General features: G+C 37.6%; 2 protein-coding genes across 3 annotated transcripts in view; one reads left to right on the top strand and one right to left on the bottom strand.

Annotated features, from left to right (window-relative positions):
• LOC148351697 (formin-like) overlaps positions 1 to 4647 on the top strand; it is a 78133-nt gene extending 73486 nt beyond the window's left edge. For both annotated transcript variants that reach the window (XM_088354198.1, XM_088354197.1), the window contains 3 exons: positions 228 to 377; positions 2989 to 3070; positions 3142 to 4647. In XM_088354198.1, the coding sequence (XP_088210324.1) occupies positions 228 to 377; positions 2989 to 3070; positions 3142 to 3186 (277 nt within the window). In that variant the 3' untranslated portion in view covers positions 3187 to 4647. The remainder of the gene's footprint in view (positions 1 to 227; positions 378 to 2988; positions 3071 to 3141) is intronic.
• An 11072-nt stretch (positions 4648 to 15719) lies between these two features.
• On the bottom strand, positions 15720 to 19878 carry LOC148351696 (gremlin-1-like). Its single transcript, XM_088354289.1, has 2 exons — positions 19665 to 19878; positions 15720 to 17251 (listed from the first exon to the last, which is right to left on the bottom strand). The coding sequence occupies exon 2, from the start codon at positions 17248 to 17250 to the stop codon at positions 16699 to 16701; it is 552 nt and encodes a 183-aa protein (XP_088210415.1). The 5' UTR covers position 17251; positions 19665 to 19878; the 3' UTR covers positions 15720 to 16698.
• Positions 19879 to 23217: the final 3339 nt, after the last annotated feature.

Below are 23217 nucleotides of genomic sequence, written 5' to 3'. Positions count from 1 at the left end.
GATAATTCAAATCGTCGGAGAAGATCAAACTCGACTCAACAACTTTTTGGAGCAGTAAGCAGTAAATTAATCTCTACATATGCTGCATATTCCTTTGAAAGGGATATAAACAGTTTTCAACATAAAGCATTTTTTAACAAAAACTATATGTATAGTTAATAGATGAATCATCCATTACACATAAATTCCTTTGTTGACATGACCAATGCCTTGTTTACTCCAACCAGGTTCCAGGAAACAGTAAACTACTTTGGAGTGAAACCAAAGTCAGGAGACAAAGAAGTGACCCCAAATCATGTTTTTATGCTGTGGTACGAGTTCTGCAACGACTTCAAGAATGCGTGGGTCCGCCAGAGCAAGAACATCTCTAAAGAGAGGTGAGTGGGGCCACCAGATTTCAATGAATTTCTAAAGCAGTTTCATGAAGGCAATGTCACTCCACAGAGGGTTCTTGAACAGGGAAAACAATAAAATTATTTATTAATATTTCTACATATGTGCTGTTTTGAGTGTAATTAAACAAAAACTATGATGTACAGATAGCAAGACAATAACTTACTTTTCCTAGCACAATAATATGTATGTTTAACTGCATCACTAACATATTGTTGCTATTACATTTATAGTATTCACCTAAATTTATTGTATTTTGAACTATTTGTTCAAGTTTTAATTTTTGTCTTTTTTTGTAAAATATGATAAACAAAACTATCTTGATTTTTAACTGTTTTTAGCGGGTAAAACAAGATGAATAATACTCAAAATCAGCAAAATTATCTATTTTTAACCTGTTTTTTGTCAAATTATAGTTAAAAAATTAATTAATACTCAGAATTAATAAAATAATCAATTTGAATCACATGTTTTAATGAATAATAATGAATAAATAAATAACAAAATAATACTGTACTTAAAATGAGCAAAATATATTTTTTTTAACTTTTCCTATTAAAATAAGGTTAAAAAACACGTAATTAACAACATGTTTTTAATTTGATTTTATAGTTAAATATTTTTATAGTTAAATATATTTTAAGTGAAATCAAACATAAAAGTAAACTAAAAATGAGCAAATTATCTTTTTTTAACATTTTTTGTAAAAAAAAAACAATACAATTTGTAACGGACAAAATTGTCTATTTTTAAATTTGTTTTAAATTACAAAATAATAAAAATATCTACTCAGAATAAACAAAATGGTATATACTTTATGTTTTTCTTCTCAAATAAAAACATTAATTACCTAAAATAAGAGAAATAAATGCACAAAATTATCTAATAGTAGAAAAAAGACATTTTTGGGGGGTAAAGAAAATGCTTTTTTCCATTTTACTATGACACATAATTGATACTTTACACAAGTTTAGAGACCGTTTTTCCCCAGATCCATCACCACCCTAAACAAGCATGCAAAACTGTGAAAATATACAATATACATTGTGACTTATTTGGGAATTTTTTGTCGCTGTTTAAGGTTATTGCAAAGTCCGAATTGGAGAAATGTGAAATACAATGATCATTTCAGCTACCGTAGCGTTTGGACAACTGCTTAACAACTTATAAAATTAGCACAGATTGCACACGGCTGTCGTGTGGATGCTGGGATGCAATTAGTGAAAGGGGGAGGCCATCAAAGAAGTGGCCGAGGCGGGCCCCGGATTTATGAGGTTTTCTCTGACCTGAGGCGCTGTTTTGGGGGGCATTCCTCCGACTCTCCTGGCGGCCGGCTGTTAAAGAGAGAATTGATAAACATTGTAATGAAGCTGGACAAGCAACCTGGAGGGCCAAAGAACCACACGTGTTCAGGAGCCAGCAAGAGTGCAATTTTTGCTTTTTTGCTTTTTATTTCAAAGGATTCTTTTCCCAATTCTCAGCAGCCTATTGATTTGTTTTTATTTACATTTTTAAGCCAGGGTTGGGCGATATTTCCATGATGGTTGCTCACCAGATGTGCTGGAGCTTAATAATAGAGTAATTTTTTTACAGACGTATTAAGTCACACTTTACTCACAGCTGATTGTGCTTATGTACATTTCACTTTATTTTAAATACTTTTGGCACTCTCATAAAAGCCAAGTGTTTTTAAAGGCAGCCTCATTATCTCATCAAGCCAAGCAAACTTCGGGGCTTTCTCTGACTGCATGTGAGGAAGAGACATCATCTCTGTGCTGTGGAATCACGTGCTCTGTGACTGAACAAAATTGTCATCAGATTTTTTTTCTATACTGTAAATTCATTTGAGCAAATGACTTCCACTATTGTAGATATTGAGGTTGTCAAAAACGAATAAGGGTGTCATAGCTGTTGTCATTTTGAGTCTTGATCTGTCAGTCTTTGTAATATGTAGGAGTCATTTAAAGCGAAGGTTGGCGGGATGGAAGGGTAAGGAAAAGATATATAATGTGAAAGCTTCTGTCTTTTCCCTTTTAAAGTGGAAAGAAAATTATTTTGGGCTAGATGGATGGGTGGATGGCCAAATGGATAGATAGATGGGCAGATGGATGGATGGATGGATGGACAAAAAAACATGGTTGTACAGAAGAACAGAATGATGTACTGTTGGATGGATTATTGAATGGATGGGCAAATTAAAAGATGGATTGTAAGGAGACTGGTATTTATTGATACATGTTATTAATTTATACTGTTATATATAACTCATTTTAAATACAGTATATTTGGGATTATAAGGCGCATCTGGAAAAAAAAAACGGAAATTTGAAAGGGCGCCTCACGATCTAGTGCGTCTCATGTACCGGAAAAAAGATTGGATCAAATCAGAAATGCACAATTACAGTGAAATGCTTCTACATACAGTAAACATCCATGAATGAGTGAATTTAGTTTTGTTGTGAAACCAGATTTCCTAATACCGTATTCATATTTAATGAAATCAGTTTTTTGTTTTCATTTTCTGAATTTTGATGCAACCCTTTCTTTCATGATAGTTTTAATTGCATTTGCCTTAAAGCCCTTGTTTTCTTCAAGGTTGAAACAAGCTCAAGAAAACATCAAGAAGATCACAGATGAGAAGCGAGTAGAAACAAAAAAGATCAACGCCAACAGTCTAGTAAGGCTTCAGCTCCTCTACCCAACCTTAGTGTGCCCACGTTGCCCTAAAGTTTGTGTTTTTCCTTGCAGAAAGAGAGACTGCGGCAAAAGGAGTCAGGGGTATCGTCCACTTGAACCCCAACGCTGCGTTGCTACCTTTTTTTGGAAAAATATCTGCAGGGTTGCACGGCTGACACAAGAACAAGTGAGGAGAATCGGAGAGGTCTAAGGTCGCTTTGATTCACCTCGCCTGGCGCGACATTTACGCAAAAGGTCTCACGGGTCAACTCACGCTTCTGCTGACAAATCGGCTGAGAACCGATTTGGCTCCTTGTCTCGCTGCTGTTTGAAATGATGCCCCAACTTCGTGGTGATGAAATAGATTAAAGGGACAGTGTGTATTTTTAGTGCTTCCATGTAGTAAAAAAAAAAAATCTTAAAAAAACAATACAGTATTAATTTCAATAATAATAAGCAAAAAAAACGGAACTATTGTATAAATGTGCCTTTTTTTAAATACAGTAAACTATTTCTCTATCGCAGTTTACTTATTGCGGTTATGCCACTTCTGGATTGTGTTCTGCATTCTGATTGGCTAAAAAAAGGAAGATGCTTTTTATCGCCAACAAACTTGCACTCATTGACCTTTAAAACTTATTTGGCGTCTCTGGCACTCCTTAGTGGTTCTGTGATGCTTTTTCTAAAATGTTTGATAATGGAAAAATATGTAGTTTCTATCAGACATAATAGAAATGCAGTTTTTCATAATGTCCGCATGATGGCAGCAAAATATCCTGCAATGTAAAGCTGATAGTGTCCTTAATGCATACAGTTGTGCAATAAAACTGCAAGATTATTTTTAAGGTATAATTTGACAGTACAGATGTAATTAGTAAAAAAAAAAAACTCAAAAGTGCAGTACTTTTATCCATCAAACAAATACAAGAGCCTGTAAATTTGGTTTGTTCCTAGATAAGAAAAAAATAAATGAATAAAGATTTTTACATTTTTGGAAAGCAACCTCCGCAAAAAATAAGGGATAACAGTACTCGTAAGTAAAAAAAAAAACAACATTATTTTTACATAAAATGTGTTCTTCACCTAGAAACAGTTGACATAATAGTACGCCATCTTGCTTCTAAAGGTGCCCGAAAAACACAAAAACCTCTCAAAAGGCTGGTCAAAAAATGAGAGGAAAAATGGTGCGTTTTGGTCAATTTGAGTCTTTTTACTTGTGGTTTTTACACAAGTTTTCAGTTGCTCTACTCAATGCAGCGACATCTATTGGTCAGATAATACACACTGTCCCTTTATTGCACGTTTAAAGCTGCTAACCCCTCAATTTGCACATTGTGACACTTTGAAGCACTTTTACGCTCGTTGCATAATCGAAGATAGTTTCCCGTGCAAGGTTGTCAATTTCTTAGTCGAAAAGTATATATACAGCACTACTCTTTAAAAATAATATATTTCTATAGGAACAGTTGCTAATGTATTTTTGCGTGCCCGACATCTGTTACGTCAATGACGTCTAAATACGTCGATGGCAATAAATGCGTGAATGCCAATCGTTGTCAAGGGTTGGGAATTAGTTACCATATACTGGACTGTCTCAGAAAATTAGAATATTGTGATAAAGTTCTTTATTTTCTGTAATGCAATTAAAAAAACAAAAATGTCATACATTCTGGATTCATTACACATCAACTGAACTATTTCAAGCCTTTTATTATTTTAATATTGCTGAATTTGGCCTACAGCTTAAGAAAACTCAAAAATCCTATCTCAAAATATTAGAATACTTCCTCAGACCAAGTAAAAAAATAATTTTATAACAGCAAAACTAAATCAAACATTTGAAAATGTCCATTGATGCACTCAGTACTTGGTTGGGAATCCTTTTGCACGGATTACTGCATCAATCCGGCGTGGCATGGAGGCAATCAGCCTGTTGCATTGCTGAGGTGTTATTGATGCCCAGGATGCTTCGATAGCGGCCTTCAGCTCATTTGCATTTGCAGGTCTGGTGTCTTTCATCTTCTTCTTAACTATACCCTACAAATTCTCGATGGGGTTCAGGTCAGGGGAATTAGCAGGCCAATCAAGGACAGTGATGCCATGGTCAGTGCACCAGTTACTGGTGGTTTTGGCACTGTGGGCAGGTGCCAGATCATGCTGGAAAATGAAATCCTCATCTCCATAGAGCTTTTCAGCAGATGGAAGCATGTAGTGCTCTAAAATCTCTTGGTACACAGTTGCATTTACTCTGGACTTGATAAAACACAGTGGACCAACACCAGCAGCTGACATGGCTCCCCAAACCATTGCTGACTGTGGGAACTTCACACTGGATTTCAAGCAACTTGGATTTTGCTCCTCTCCAGCCTTTCTCCAGACTCTGGCGCCTTGACTTCCAAATGAAATGCAAAACTTGCTTTCGTCTGAAAAGAGGCCTTGAACCACTCTGCAACTGTCCAGTGCTTCTTCTCCATAGCCCAAGTCAGACGCTTCTTCCGTTGTCTTGAGTTCAGAAGTGGCTTGACCATGGGAATACGGCTATTGTAGCCCATTTCCCGGACACGTCTGTGAACTGTGGCTTTTGATACCTGGACTCCAGCTTCAGCCCACTGTCTTTGAAGCTCCCCCAAATTCTGGAAGCGGCTCTTCTTCACAATTTTGTTAAGGCTGCGGTCATCTCTCTTGGTTGTGCAGCGTTTCCGGCCACATTTTTCCCTTCCAACAGACTTTTTGTGGATATGCTTTGAAACTGCACTCTGTGAACAGCCTGCTCTTTGAGAAATTTCTTTTTGTGTCTTACCCTCCTGATGGAGGGTATCAATGATGGTCCTCTGGACAGCAGACAGATCAGCAGTCTTCCCCATACTTGTGATTTAGTTTACTGAACCAAGCTGAGTGTTTTTAAGGCTCAGGAAACCCTCGCAAGGTGTTTCGAGTTAATTAGATGATTCAGGTGATTAGTTGAATAGCCTACTTGTATACTTTTTCATGATATTCTAATATTTTGAGATAGGATTTTTGAGTTTTCTTAAGCTGTAGGCCAAATTCAGCAATATTAAAATAATAAAAGGCTTGAAATAGTTCAGTTGATGTGTAATGAATCCAGAATGTATGACATTTTTGTTTTTTTAATTGCATTACAGAAAATAAAGAACTTTATCACAATATTCTAATTTTCTGAGACAGTCCAGTATATTTGTGTGTAACTCGCACTTGTGTATAACGTGCACCCCTTTTTTTAAATTAAAATATGTATCACAATACCCCGGGACCTTAGTGAGGATAAACGGTGCAGAAAATGGATGGATGTATCACAATATGTATGTAAAAAATATATTAACTTTGTCAAGTTCATACTAATTATTGTACATGGCAAACATTGTTGAATTTGTGCGGCTATGATTAAAGTCATTTATTGACAATTAATAATTTTAAAACAATCCATGCATTTTCTGCATCGCTTATCTTCACTAGGGTCGCGGGGGTGCTGGAGCCCATCCCAGCCGTCTTTGGGCAGTGGGCAGGGGACACCCTGAACTGCTTGCCTGCCAGTTGCAGGGCATACAGAGACAAACAACTCGCTCGCTTAGTCACAGCTAGGGACAATTTGAACCGGCCAATTAACCTGACATGTATGTTTTTGGAATGTGGGAGGAAACCGGAGTGCCCGGAGGAAGCCCACACAGGCATGGGAGAACATGCAAACCATGCACAGGAAGGCTGATAACTGGATTTGAACCCATGACCTCAGAACTGTGCTGCAGACGTGCTAACCACTTAACCGCTATGCTGTCCAGTATGAACACAATACCAACACAAAATTTACAGTATATTTATTTAATGTCCATCATCAAATACACCAAAGATTTATTTCTTTGGTCACACTTGTTTGCGTTGATTTATATCTTTTAGGATGACTTACTGTTTTATACATTCTCTAACATTCATCTTAGGTACCATGACTAAAAATTGTGTGATAATGAGAAAAAATTGATTGCATTTTCATATGTCATCTGCATTACCGGTAGTCTAGTGGAAAGGTTTTGGTGCTCTCACTGCCTCGACCCGTTGCATCCAATGCTTTGTGAGTACGGTCATCAATATTTTTCAACTGATCGCACAGATAAGTTAGGATATTAATTAGGCATGAAAATCTCTCACCTTTAGGATAAATTCACCGTTTTGAAGTCGCAAAGGGTGAATTTTATGAATTGTACAGGGAGTGCAGAATTATTAGGCAAATGAGTATTTTGACCACATCATCCTCTTTATGCATGTTGTCTTACTCCAAGCTGTATAGGCTCGAAAGCCTACTACCAATTAAGCATATCAGGTGATGTGCATCTCTGTAATGAGAAGGGGTGTGGTCTAATGACATCAACACCCTATATCAGGTGTGCATAATTATTAGGCAACTTCCTTTCCTTTGGCAAAATGGGTCAGAAGAGGGACTTGACAGGCTCTGAAAAGTCAAAAATAGTGAGATATCTTGCAGAGGGATGCAGCACTCTTAAAATTGCCAAGCTTCTGAAGCGTGATCATCGAACAATCAAGCGTTACATTCAAAATAGTCAACAGGGTCGCAAGAAGCGTGTAGAAAAACCAAGGCGCAAAATAACTGCCCGTGAACTGAGAAAAGTTAAGCGTACAGCTGCCAAGATGCCACTTGCCACCAGTTTTGCCACATTTCAGAGCTGCAACATCACTGAAGTGCCCAAAAGCACAAGGTGTGCAATACTCAGAGACATGGCCAAGGTAAGAAAGGCTGAAAAACGACCACCACTGAACAAGACACACAAGCTGAAACGTCAAGACTGGGCCAAGAAAAATCTCAAGACGGATTTTTCTAAGGTTTTATGGACTGATGAAATGAGAGTGAGTCTTGATGGGCCAGATGGATGGGCCCGTGGCTGGATCGGTAAAGGGCAGAGAGCTCCAGTCCGCCTCAGACGCCAGCAAGGTGGAGGTGGGGTACTGGTATGGGCTGGTATCATCAAAGATGAGCTTGTGGGGCCTTTTCGGGTTGAGGATGGACTCAAGCTCAACTCCCAGTCCTACTGCCAGTTTCTGGAAGACACCTTCTTCAAGCAGTGGTACAGGAAGAAGTCCGCATCCTTCAAGAAAAACATGATTTTCATGCAGGACAACGCTCCATCACACGCATCCAAGTACTCCACAGCGTGGCTGGCAAGAAAGGGTCTAAAAGAAGAAAAACTAATGACATGGCCTCCTTGTTCACCTGATCTGAACCCCATAGAGAACCTGTGGTCCCTCATCAAATGTGAGATTTACAAGGAGGGAAAACAGTACACCTCTCTGAACAGTGTCTGGGAGGCTGTGGTTGCTGCTGCACGCAATGTTGATCGTGAACAGATCAAAGCACTGACAGAATCCATGGATGGCAGGCTTTTGAGTGTCCTTGCAAAGAAAGGTGGCTATATTGGTCACTGATTTGTTTTTGTTTTGTTTTTGAATGTCAGAAATGTATATTTGTGAATGTTGAGCTGTTATATTGGTTTCCCTGATGAAAATAAATAATTGAAATGGGTATACATTTGTTTTTTGTTAAGTTGCCTAATAATTATGCACAGTAATAGTCACCTGCACACACAGATATCCTCCTAAAATAGCTAAAACTAAAAAAGCCCCACTCCAACTTCCAAAATATTCAGCTTTGATATTAATGAGACTTTTGGGTTCATTAAGAACATGGTTGTTGCACAATAATAAAATTAATCCTCAAAAATACAACTTGCCTAATAATTCTGCACTCCCTGTATTTTGGAGATCCGTGAAGAAAATGATTTGAGGTGGGGAGGAGGGTATTGTGAGAATTCCCAGAGTAAAACGAGTATTTTTCATTTAAAAATGGTTAGTTTGCGCGGACAGGAGTACTGTATTTGATGAGTGTAATACGTATTTGATTTTATCTCATTAGGACACTATTTTTGTTCATGGTACCAGAGGAAGTTAGAGAATGGAGAAAGCTAAGTCTTCCAGAAAGATACAATTAAACGCACGTATTCAACGTTTGTCACTTTCAATGCTTAGTTTGAGCTGAAAAATAGTCAAACAAGATTTTACCGATTTATAATCAAAAATTAGGTGTGCGCGTTATACTCAAACGAACCCTGTATTTCCTCCACACCTTTATAAGCCCTGACCCATTTTTATGCCTTATTCTTACCGTAAAACCTTGTGAGTTATTTTTTAGGAAAACAATTGCACGTTATGCACGAATAAATACGGTAAGTGGGAGCTTTTTGTGATTTGGCAAAGCAGGGTTTGAAATTTTGAAACCAAAGTTGCGACAGTATCTCAGAGGAACCCTGAGTATCCACTTATACACAAACGCATGTCTGTTTTTTTTCGCCCCCCCAAATTGTTTCACTTATTTTTTATGAAAATCAAAACCTGGAAACAACTTAAGGAGGTGTGTTGCTGGCCGGGGTCTGACGTTTTATGGAATTGTTTTAAATTTCAAAAATAAATTCCCCAATGATGAAACATCGGAAGCACGCTCCCTGTTTGATGCTACCAAGAACATGATATTAATCCAGGAAACCTGTTATCGTTTAATAACGGAGAAGAAATGAGGTCACCTCGTCTGGCTTCTTTTCTTAAGACATTTCCAGGAAGGTTCTTGAAATCAGCGATTAGTGTTGTAAACACGTGGAACTTATTAGGCTTTTGGAAGTCACTTTTAGACAGCTTTGCTCGGTGGAATGCGCATTAAAACGGAAAATGTTACTTAATTAATAGATTGGCTGTTTCGCTGCTTTACATCATTATATGGTTATAAGGGACTTTTTCAAAAAATGGGTTGTCCCTCTACTGCTAAAGTGGGCAACGTTTTTGAGTTGCGGGCTGGATTGGGTTAAAAAACATTTGCAAAAGGGTCAGACTATGTGGAAAAAGGGATTGGTTTTATTGTTGTATCTACCGATACCGTCTCCAGTCTGATACCTCAGCAATACATGAGAGGAAAATATCATGTCGCCATCCAATTTCCCATATCGCCGCTTCAAAAAGACGAATCCCTGATTTTTTTTTTTTTAATGTAAACAATCCTTTCAAAACATTTCTAATTGTCGGATGTATTGGGTTAAAACGTCTGGCAAAAAGGGTGGAATATATATCTACCAATACAGTCTCGAGTCTGATACCTTGGCAATACATGAGGGAAAAAGATCATGTCGGCCTGTTCGATATCTCATATGGTCGCTCCGTTTTCAAAAAGACAAATCTGTTTTTTTAATCATTTTATACCATTATAAACATTCTATTCATGAAAAAAAGACAACGATTTTAGACAATTTTCTTTTAGAACAGCAGCATTGATATGCATTTATGAATAAAGAAACTTGCCTATAAAGACCATTCAAGCAAATTGCTTTTGAAACATTCGAATTAATTGAAAGTCATAATACACCTCCCTTTTTATGTACTAGAGTTAATAATATTCATTGAAAAACTAAATGCAATAGGGGGTAGTTCAAAAGTGTTTTTTTTGCATGAAATATCTTGATAAATAAATTAAAAACATACACAACTAAAAAGATACAAACTTTTGTATGAAAAGCTCTCAAATACTTCACGGAGCCCTGAAACTCGGTTAAAGAAAAAAAATACTATTGTTGCCTTTTACTATCCTTTTATTATTATTATTATAAGAACCCCTTTTATCATGGGTTGAAAACCCTGTTTGTACAATTAACATGTCAACCGCAATATGACACTTGAAGACCACACTATATGTTTCCCAAAGGCAGAACAGTTACCGCTTGCAGTGTAATTTAATTGTAACTACAAATTTTGATTTTTTTATTTACTGTATTTTCCCGTATATGGCACTCTTTTAAATTACTGGCCAATTTGGGGTTTGTAGATGTGTCTTTAAGTTCGGAAAATAATGTAATCCGTAATTTAAAAAACAAAACAAAAAATAAGCAAGTAAAAATGTAGCCAGCTATTTAATTTTGGGGAAAATAGGGGCAAGCGTGGTACCAAATCAACACATGTTCATTCATAATACTTTGCTTTTTACCATGTTGTACATATAATCAATATATTTTTAACATTTTTGTTTAGTGGGCCTGATTAAAAAGCCTGATGGGCAGCATGTGGCTATCGGGATGTAGTTTGCCCACCCCTGCTCTACTGGTAGATTTAATAATAATAATAAGCAAATCATTTCAGAATCCATTTATTTTCTGTTTTTGGGATAACTTAATGAGTACACCAAACATACAAGTTTCTTCTTCAGTCTGTACATTTCTACTTGAAACCAGCTAACAAAAACTCCACATTTTCTCATGAAAATAACCTAAAACGCTTCTTGTGTCACTACCAAAAGAAATCACATTCTCATTTTACAAATGTGACTCGCTTGCCGAAATGAGTCGCAAGTAGCAACATTCTATTTTGAGCTTGCATCCCTCAACCACTAGGGCCGTAGTGGCACCATTTCCTGTGGTGTGTCTTGGGCAAGTACAGCCTGGTGGCACCCATCCCTCTCCAGGCCAACACATTTTTCCACCTGGGGACCTTTCGCATGTTAGGCTGTTGCACTAGGGCAGGGGTGGCGAACATGCGGCTCTAGAACTGCATGCGGCTCTTGGCCAATAAGAATGCGGCTCTTTGCCTCATCCTATTTTCTATATACTGTGGCTCTTTGCCTTGTTTCATGTTTAGTTTTTTTTGTGTGTATTGAGGGTGGTCACTTTCTTTGAAATCAACACAAGAACAATACTTGTTGTATTGTAAGGAGAGGAGTGTGTTATGGGAAATAATTTGTTTTTAATTGTGTGTTTGTGTGTGTCTGTCTGTCATGGCAGGTAAGTGCATGGTGTGGCTCTTTGACTCTCACAGTTAAAAATGTCGGCTCTTTGTGTCAAACTGATTCGCCACCCCTGCACTAGGAAAACACTTCATGCCGATAACCGAGAAAAGCACAGGGAAAATCATGCAAAAAAATCCTGTTTTACGTGTTTCACTATTTCGGAGGATATGACATCCGAAAACACTTTCCCCGAGTTCCATAATCCAGATAAATAGAGAATGTAACAAAAACAGCGATTGAAGTTCAATACTTCCGATTTTAGAAAACAAAATTAGAGTTATCTTATGTGGATACAAATAAATATGCGCGAGAAAACTTAAATGTGATTTTCCCAGGTTTTTGATCAGAAGGAGGAGGACGGAAGGCAATCATTCAGATGGCCATGTCTTCAGAAGAATTCATCATAAAGCTTTGTCTATGGTATCATCATAAAGCTCATTCCTTATACTTTCCATTGATGCCAAGAACCCAAAATTTGCCTCACTCTGACTCATTTCGGTAGATCAGGTCACACTTGTTGCATTTTGTTCTCCAATTCCACACAGTGGAAACCTAAAAAGAAAATGAACTTAACGATGTCTGAGTGGTTTCTTAAATAAGAAAAGGTGAGAAAGTCATGCAAAAAATGTGCTCGCATGTTGCCGTTCCTGATGTCTTCTGACTGCAAGGAAATATGTCCTGCGCACTTTCACAAAAGTCCACGACTGTCAGAGTGAGAAGATGGAGAGTGACTTGCTCCAAAAAGGAGTTAAAAGCATGTGGTTTCTCTTCTCTCCTCACAAGAGGAGAACACAACAACATCGAGATATAGCAGATGCTTTGGGGGCTTAAAATATCATTTACCTTTCACGCATTAAAAACTCACATCAAACCTTTTCCAAGACTCACACGCTCTTACTAAAAAGAAAATTAGACTCTCAAAATTATTTCATAAATCTTAAACAAATCATTTAGCAGAATAACTTACACATACATAAAGTTTTACCTAAAAAGCATTCTTTTAACTTAAAGACATAAACCAAATATTCATAATGACCAAATAAAAAAAACACATCCACCAAAAATATTCTCATTCTCTCTACTCCAGAAAAAAAAACATCCAAGAAATACTGTTTTACACACAAACACGCACACACAACAAACCACTTGGGAAAAGCTGTTGCTCTTGGTATAAAAAATATATATTTCAAAAATTAATTCCCACAAGGAAAAAACAGTTGCACTCAGTAGAAAACCAATATTTACGTCCAATTCACACAAAAAACCCTCAAATTTTTCCTTATTATTGTAATACAAATTTTTTTAAAAAACTCTCAACAAAAAAAACTCAGACATCTCAAACTCCCCCTAAATAAACTCTTCAATTGTGTGCCCCTTTAAAAGTGAACAGAAACACATCATCAAAAAAATCACTGTAGTTGTTGCATATAAAACATGTTTGTAAAACAAATAAAAAACGCTTTACGTGCATGAATTTTCACATGCACATTCCAATTCATAAAAAAATCTCACTGAATTATTATTACTATAGTGTAATTCTTTGTTGAGTTGACAAAAATCTCCAAAAGAAAAATACTCACTTATCTCAAACCCACTCCAAAAGAACTCTTCAATGATGTTAGCTTTTAAAAATTAGCAAACACATCATAATACAAAAACACTATCTGTTGTGTGTTAAAATGTAAAAAAGAATTTAAAAAAATAAAACTTCCCCCCCAAAAAAAACAATTTAAAAAATATGTGGAAATGCACATCAATTTTTAAAAATATGCAACATTCATCAAAAGGAAAAACAACACAAAAAGTCCACAAAAAGAAAGCAAACTCACAAAACAATAAAATAACAAACAAAAACTGTTTCCCCTCTCAAAATAAATCCTCACACATCTCAAACCCACCCAACAAAAACTTGTCACACACACTCAATAAAAATTAACATGCATGAAAAAGCACAAGGATTTTCACAAAATGCATTATTATTAATCAGCAACAACCCCAAAAAACTCCTACAAAAAGCATGCACTCTTAATTAAAAATCACACAAATTCTTACACAATTACAAAAAGCATTCTCCCCATAATTGTCATAAGTGCCCCCTCCCACTAAAAACACTGTAATGTATTGATATACCTCACTCGTCTCAAAAGTATACAGTAACCCATAAAAGACTCATTCAGAAAAAATACACACATACATGAAAAACCCTCACACAAATAATAAAAAATGGTTCACATTTCTAAAAGTTATCTTGTGAAATGCGGGAAATAATAGCGTAGTTTTGGCATGGACGGAGGGGACGTGTCCCCCACCAATGATTGAGCAATTAATCTTTTGTCCCCTTTAATATTAAGTGATTCCATAGATCCCAACATCCATCCATCCATCTATTATCTGCACCGCTTATACTCAGTAGGGTCGTGGGGGTGTTGGAGCCCATCCCAGCTATCTTCGGGCAGTGGGAAGAGGACACTGAACCGGTTGCCAGCCAATCGCAGGGCACACAGAGACAGACAATTTACTCGCTCATTCACACCTAGGGACAATTTCGACTGACCAATTAACCTAACTTGCATGTTTTTGGGATGTGGGAGGAAACCGGAGTGCCGGAGGAAACTAGATCCCAACATTTTGCCATTCAAAAGTGGCAGATTTGATCACACACGCTTGAAACACAATCCGTCTCCAGAATATATAAAACAAAAAAAAACGTGGTTTTACACCAAAAGTGGCCATATTCATGCACGAAGACAAAGTCTCGCTTCAAAATTAAACAGTTGTAGATTAAAATACTATCCTGGAATCAAGATTTCTTTGTTGTTGTTTCCATTTCTAAAGACAGATTTTTTTTCTTAACAGGCGCTTTACAGGGGAGAAAGCGGTAATTTTGCGGAGTATGAAATAAATCACACTCAAAGAAAAATCACTAACTTTTGTGTGTAAAAGAAAAAAGAATATTCGCACGGGAAAGCACGTACAGTTTAACAAAATGCATCATTCGATACAAAAAAACTGTCCCACGAAAGCACACATTAGTAACAAAAGTCACACAAAAAAACATACAGCTACAAAAATAACCTTATAACTTTTCCCCACAAAATATCATAAGTATACCCCCTAAAACTCTCACCAAAATTGTAATTTAATGAAGAACCTCACTCACCCAAAAATAACTGTCACTGATGTTAAAAACACAGAAAATATCTCCTAAAAGATATTTTGTTTAACTTGAAATGTTATGACTTTTGCTGGATTGGTACAACGGTAGGAAAAATGAAAGGTTTTCGTTTACATTTTCTTGAAAGTTTCATAAAAATAAAACATAAAAACAATGATGGTCTTTAAAATGATTACACACAAGAATAAATATCTACCGATTTTTTTTTTAATATTACTGTTTGTTTTTGTTTGTTTTTTTTTAATCTAAAGAAGAACAAAAATCTTGACTTGAGACTGGTATTATAGTCTATGGCTGCACTATTTTGAGGTGAATATTTGTGCGTAATTAAATCGCTCCAACAATCGCAATTAAATTTGCATTTTTGGTCAAATTTGCCTCTTCCAGTGTCCTACAATAGCCTGAACTGACAGCAGCATGTCACGATTACTCATTGCCCTCACCTGTGCCCGCTCGTTTGGCGCCAGATGATTGATTCCCCTCCTATTTAAACTCAGTACTCCAGGCACTCCTTGTCAGTCCATCAAAGAACCTCCGCATACACAAGGCAAGCACTTTGACTCTGGCTCCCGTCTGTCCCGTCCTCATCCATATCCTGCTCGTCTGTCCCTGATTTCTCGATCGTCTCCGGCTACCTGACTTTTCCCGTCCTTCGACAACGCTCTGATCTCCCGCTTCGGCTAGTGACCTGTTTTTGCCCACCGACCACGCTCCGATCTCCCACTCCGGCTTCTTGACCCGTTTTGCAGGTAGACCTTCTCCGATCTCCCGCCCCGGCAACTCTACTCTTTTCTGCATTCCGACCAGGCTCCGATCCCGTGAGCTCCTTGCTCCTCCTGCCCAGTGAGCACCGGATCGCTGGCGTTTGTTTCCCCGCACATGACTTCCTCGATTTATCCAAACTTTTGTGTGAAATGTTACGCGTTTGGGTCTCCCATCTGTTCTGGTTCTGACACAGCAATTTAGTTTTCTTCCCAATCAAGTAAAACCAGTAACACTGAAACCTAGAACTATTCCAAACAGAACTTTTACTAATGATACAAAACGAGGGTTAGCATGCTTACATACTCTACGTGATTACCGTAGTCAACAAACACCGTACTAAAAAAGCTACCAGAGAACTTGCCAGGCCTAAAAGCGAAGTCAGAAAACAGTATTTTGAAGCAGTGAAAGAGTCAAATAAGACTTAAGAAATACAAAAATCGTAAGAACTCACCACTATCAAAGCCACAAGTCGTGCATGTGCGTGCGCTTTCGGCAATGGCAATTTCACAACACCAGTTTTAAACTACCACAGGGTTTTTTTTAAATATTCTGGAGATGGATTGTGACTCACGTATTAAAATAAGGTGTGTGGTAATATCGACCGCTTTTTAATGTCTAAAGGTCGTAATGTATGTTACTCTCACCCAAAATTGTAATCGAGTCAAAAACCTAACTCGCTCAAAAAACACAACACATAAAATACTCATTAAGACACAAGAAAATGTACACACGTGTGTGAAATATCACACTTCCATAAGTTATCACGTGAAATGCACGAGAGTTCAAAGTTATTCTCAGCCAGGTCATCACCTCATCTAGAACCTGGCGTTTCGGTTCCGGTTGTCCACTAGTCCAAATCGATAGAGATGCAGCGACACTGCTTAACTCGCTGGATGCGTTTCTTCTTAGTAGGAGGCTGCAACTCTGGACAACTCAAGGTGTAAGTCATAGTAGTGAAGCGCTTTGGTTTGCAGAAGGAGCAGGACTGGAAGGCGCCTTCCTCCCTGCGGAGATGTCGCGGGATGTAGAAGGAGTTGCACTGGCCGTAGCAGAAGCGGTTGATGATGGTGCGGCTCAGGCACCCTTCCTCGCTGATGGTCTGCTTTAGCGGTTGAGTTTTGCACCAGTCCCGCTTCAGGTACTGACGTTCGGTCACGTGGAGAGCTTCCTGGCTGGATTCCAGGACCTCATCAGCGGGGGAGGACGAGCCTTGCCTGCGGCGCGGGAGACCGGAGCCGGTGTGCGGGGGACGGGGACGCCGTTCCGATTCGTTCGGACTGTTTTTGTCCGGGTGCGGGATGGCGCCCTGGGAGACACGGTTTCGTTTGGGCTCCGCAGGAGACGATAACCAGCCAAGGAGGAGGAGCAGGCTGCAGAACATGCGGGTCCACTTGGCCATCCTGGAAGCAGAAAAACGAGTTGAGAGATATTCACTTAGTTACTACAATAAATACCTGTAAAGCTCAGACACCGTTTTCATTAAGCAAAAGTAGACCTTAGAAATACAACGCGGCACCTATTTACTCTCAGCTAGACGGACTATGTAGAATAAATACATCAATAATTTGTGTAAAGAAATTGATTTACCAAATAAATAAAATACAAACACTTCTCTCAGCAGTTTCCTTAATTATTCCCTACAGAAATGCCTTTGTGGAAATACTACAATACAATACTATAAAAATACAACAGCAGAAATCATACAAGAATACTACAGAAATATTGACAAAATCCTACTACAGAAAAACTACAAAAATACTGCCGAAATAATACTAGAAAATACAGAAATGTTACAACAATCCTGTTAGGGAAAAAGTACAAAAAAACTACAGAGATCCTACAAACAACCTCCTATGGAAAAATACAGCAATACTACACAAATCCTATTACAAAAATACTGCAGAAATACTACAAATATATGACCAAAATCCCATTACAAAAATAGTAATAAACTCCGAATGCAGAAATACTACAAATATACTGCTGTATAAATACTATAAAATACTGAAGAAATACTACTAGAATACTACAGAAATGTTACAAAATTCCTTCTTCAGAAAAATTATAAAAAGACTACGGATTTCATACAAACAACCTACTATGGAGATACTACAGAAATACTACACAAATCCTACTGCAAAATACTGCAGAAAACCTACAAGCATCCCATAAAAATACAACTGCATAAATCCTACATGAATACTACCAAAATATTACAAAAATAGTACAAAACTCCTAATGCAGAAATACTACAAATATACCGCTGCATAAACACTACAAAATACTGCAGAAATGTTACAAAATTCCTTCTAAGGAAAAATTACAAAAATACTACAGAAATCCTACAAACAACCTACAATGGAGATAATACATAAAATACTACAGAAATACTACAAAAATCCTACTGCAAAATACTGCAGAAACCCTACAAGCATCCTTTAAAAATACAACTGCTGAAATGCTACATAAATACTACAAAAATATAACAAAAATCCTATTACAAAAATAGTACAGAACTCCTAATGCAGAAATACTACAAATATACTGCTGCATGAATACTACAAAATACTAAAAAAAATACTACTAGAATACTGCAGAAAGGTTACAAAATTCCTTCTAAGGAAAAATTACAAAAATACTACAGAAATCCTACAAACAACCTACTATGGAGATAATACATAAAATACTACAGAAATACTACACAAATCCTACTGCAAAATACTGCAGAAATCCTACAAGCATCCTTTAAAAATACAATTGCAGAAATCCTACATAAATACTACAAAAATATTACCAAAATCCTATTACAAAAATAGTACAAAACTCCTAATGCAGAAATACTAAACATATACTGCTGCATAAATACTACAAAATACTGAAGAAATACTACTAGAATACTGCAGAAATGTTACAAAATTCCTTCTAAGGAAAAAATACTACAGAAATCCTACAAACAACCTACTATGGAGATAATACATAAAATGCTACAGAAATCCTACTGCAGAAATACTTCAGAAATACTACAAGCATCCTATAACAATACAACAGCAGAAATCCTACATAAATACTACAAAAATATCACCAAAATCCTATTACAAAAATAGTTCATACAGAACTCCTAATGCCGAATTAATACATATACACTGCTGCAAAAATTCTGCAGAAATACTGCAAGATTCCCTTAAAAAATACCACTGCAGAAATACTACAAGAATACTACAAAAATCCTACAAAGGAAAAGTACAAAACAAACAAAAATCCTATTGCGGAAATTCCTCAAAAATAATACTGCAGAAATACAACTAAAATCTCACCACGGAGATAGTAGAAAATACAGAAATCCTCTTACAGAAAAAAACTACACAAAAATACTACAAAACACTGACACAGAAATACTACAAACATACTGCTGCAGAAATACTACAAAAATACAAGAATATACCCAGGTCTATATAAATTAATACAGACTGTACTTTATTATACAGTACCCCTTAGTACGCATTTATAATAAACGTTACAAACACTATGCAGCACCTATTTACTCACAACAAGACAGAACAGGTAGCATAAAAGGAAAGATAATTTGTTTCGACCATTTTATTTACGAAATTAACAAAACAAATATCTCTCCAAGCATCTTTATTTCAACCACTCAGTAAATTTAGTGTTGCTTGTTATACGTACCAGTATGCACCCTGTATATATATTTTCCCCCATACAAACATAGTCCACCATTTGAAATGGTCACAAAATGTATAAATACGGGGTAAAGGTGACAGGTATCAAGTATTAGAATGTAATTAAAAGTCTGACCTGCAGGTAATGCGACGATCCAGTAGTAGCACCTTCCGTGGGCTAGGCACTAATCACCCACTTTCACTGGCGACTTGACACTGCGGGCTTCGTAGAAAAAGAGACTCAAAAGTACTCCATAGACTCGAGAGAGGGGCAGGGGGTTTCATGGGAATGATCCCAGCGCCGCACTGTCTCCCCTTTTAAATGTCTGCCAGCTGAGATTCGAACAACACTCGCCTCCACGTTATTGGCTCAAGACGCTTTGGGGGAATATCAATTTATCCGCCCCCTTTAAACACTTGAATGCATCGCGGGAGGGAGATGAACGCGCCACGGGGAGGATACTTGAACGCATCACGAGAAGCAGGAAAAGTGGGAGTCGGAGGAAACAACTCGGGGCAAGTGGACCAAACCGTCCGGAACAAATTGCAGTAATTATTTAAAGGTGTAGTATTTTGTCTTTATTTTTACTCTGCTTGAAAATACTAATAATAATTACCAAGAAATATTGATTTGAATAATAATTTAAAAACAATGTAATGAAGTGATCACACATAGGTGGGCACGTGAAAACAATGATTGGTTGATATTGGTGATGACACGCCCCCTCCCGTCCATACTAAAACTACGCTCTTGGCAAAAAAATACATTGACTATTCCAGGGGTGTCAAACTCATTTTAACCCGGGGGCCACACGATAGAACAAACATTTTGTCGGGGGTTGGACTTGTAGATTAAAGAGAAAGAAAAAGAGAGATTAATAAAAGAGAACGAGGGAGGGAAAAGGAGAGAGGGCAGGACAAAGAAAGAAAAAGAGAGAGAGAAACAAAAGAGATAAAAAGTCGTGAGAGAGGGGGAAAAGAAAGGTAGAGGAAGAAAGAAATCCAAAGAGAACTAGAAAGACAGAAGGAGAGAAAAGAGAAAAGAAAGTGCAAAGGGTAGGAAGAGAGGAAGAGAGAAAGAGAAAAGGAAAAAAGGAAGTTAGAGCAAAGGAAGTTAAAAAGACAGCGAGAGAAAGAGACAAAGAGGAACAAAGGAACAGAGACAGAGAGAGTGAAAGAGACAGAGACAGAGAGTGGGAGAAAACGGGTGGAAGAGAGAGAGGAAGAGAGAGAGAGAAAGAGAGAGAAAGAGAGAGAGAGAGAGAGAGAGAGAGAGAGAGAGAGAGAGAGAGAGAGAGAGAGAGAGAGAGAGAGAGAGAGAGAGAGAGAGAGAAGTACTGTGGGGCAGCATGGCGGCGCGTGTGCAGCACAGTTCTAAGGTCTTGGGAACCTCCTGTGTGGGTTTAAATCCAGCTACCGGACTTCCTGTGCGGAGTTTGTATGTTCTCCCCGTGCTTGCGTGGGTTTCCTCAGAGCACTCCGGTTTCCTCCCACATTCCAAAGACATGCATTTCAGGTGGATTGGCCGGTCCAAATTATCCCTAGGTGTGAATGGGCGAGCGAGTTGTCTGTCCCTGTGTGCCCTGCGATTGGCTGGCAACCAGTTCAGGGTGTCCCCTGCCCACTGCCCGATGATTGCTGGGATGGGCTCCAGCACCCCCGCGACCCTACTGAGGATAAGCGGTGCAGCTAATGAGATGAGATGAGACAAGTACAGTCTTTGTGAGAGGAACCTGGCTTTGGCAACAACTTGACATATTTCAATCTGCAGCTTGTTCTTGCGCTTCTATGAGTGTTGTCTCGCGGGCCGGATTCAATCCTTTAGCGGGCCTGATCTGGCCCGCGGGCCGCCTGTTTGACACCTGTGGACTATTCTATAAATGAGCATTTTAAAGTCCTCGTCAGCGAAATAATATGTTAAATTTACGTTATTTTACATGCCACGGGACTTACCTGGAGGGACCTGACATGATTGGCCGCCATCTTACTCTTAAGGATTAAAAAAAAAAACGTTTTGAAAGGCCGAGCAGAATACGTCACTTTGAGTCTGTAGTCTCCGTTGTGCTTTATCGCACTTATTTTCGGGTTCATCGCACAATACTGTACAACATCCAGTGGTCAACTATGACACGGTGTTTTAAAAAAATCATACAAAGTGCCCTATATATAAGTATTTTTCAACCATTTTTGAACCAAGGTACACTTTTATTTATAAAAAGAGTTCCGAGGCACACGTCCGTCGAAAATGTTTGAAAATGAAGCCGTCAAATATCTCACTGTACTACCTCATAAGAAGATAATTGGTATATAAAAAGAAAATAATACTTAAAATAAAAAAAGAATTATGTTCTTTACTTATGTTTTTATTTTTTACAGCGCAATCTTTAACCGCTTTGTTAAAGTCAAATGTCCTGTGCTACCTCATGAACAGGGTTGGGTAGGGTTACTTTAACTTGATTACTTTCAATTACTTTTGGATTACTCCAATACCAAATATGCTAATAAAAGACTAAAGAAACTAAATATGAATAAAATTATTAAATTTGTGCAGGCTTGGCGAGTAACGGAATACATGGAACGGCAAAAATGATGTTGGCAAGCTGTTTGGATTTATTTTCATTTTGTTTCTGTTGCATTTTATGTTAATTTTGACGGAGATAAAAAAAAAGATCAAAGCCAGGAGAGAAAGCTTACCACGTGGTGTGAGTCATAATTGTATTCATATTTAGTTTTTGTCTTTTATTAGCATATTTGGTATTGGAGTAATCCAAAAGTAATTGAAAGTAATCAAGTTAAAGTAACCCTACCCAACCCTGCTCATGAGCAGATAATTAGTACAGTATATGAAAAGTATTTAAAAATCTACTGCCACCTACTGATATGGTTGACTATTACAGTTCCGTGTCTGAGGATACCAAAAGTACTGAATAATGGCCTGAATTTTTGGAAAGGTAAAATTGGGCAAATTCCAGCGGCACACTAGACAAGGTCTCACGGCACACTGGTTGAAAAACACTGCACCAGATGTCGGAAGATGTTCGGGTGTCCAGAGCAGAAAGATGGCCAACACATCTCAATGCCCAATACGTGAGTCTCACTTTGTGTAAATAAGAGCAAATTTGCTCCAATTGCTCTTCCAACGCATACTGTATTTTCAAAAATGCATCTTCATATGAGAGTTCATGCATTTTTGCTTCGAGTTAATTGTTTTTGAATTACATTTTTTTACCAGCAGGAGTGGCTAAATAATTACACACTGTCCCTAACGTCATCCATTGTGCAATGGCTGGTCTTTGCAATGTTGGTAGAACTTAGCTTTGGAAAAAGGTTTGTTAATTGAATGACTAGAAAATATACACCTTGATTTTGTCCATAATCAAGTTAAATGTATTTCCCATTTTGAATGAATTTCACTCATCTATTTGGTTTCAAAACGTAAACTGTACACTGTTGTCGCCTTACTCAATCAAGTGTATCTTTTTACCATGTATTTAGTCCACGTTACAATAAGTTGGCAAAATACAATGCCAATAAAATAACGTTTTATGTTATTACCAAGATGATTGAAATGTATTTTGAGCACATCAGACATATTTAAGAAAGACGAGCACCATCAGAAATCAGCTCACACGCGGCTATCCAACCCCTCCCAGTGGCTGTTAAGATATTGCCGTTTCTACAAGAAAAAC

This window comes from Urocampus carinirostris, chromosome 15 (assembly GCF_059441175.1).
Source record: "Urocampus carinirostris isolate Australia breed hairy pipefish chromosome 15, RoL_Ucar_1.0, whole genome shotgun sequence".
Lineage (NCBI taxonomy): Eukaryota > Metazoa > Chordata > Actinopteri > Syngnathiformes > Syngnathidae > Urocampus > Urocampus carinirostris.
This window is presented reverse-complemented; position numbering and strand designations above follow the sequence as displayed.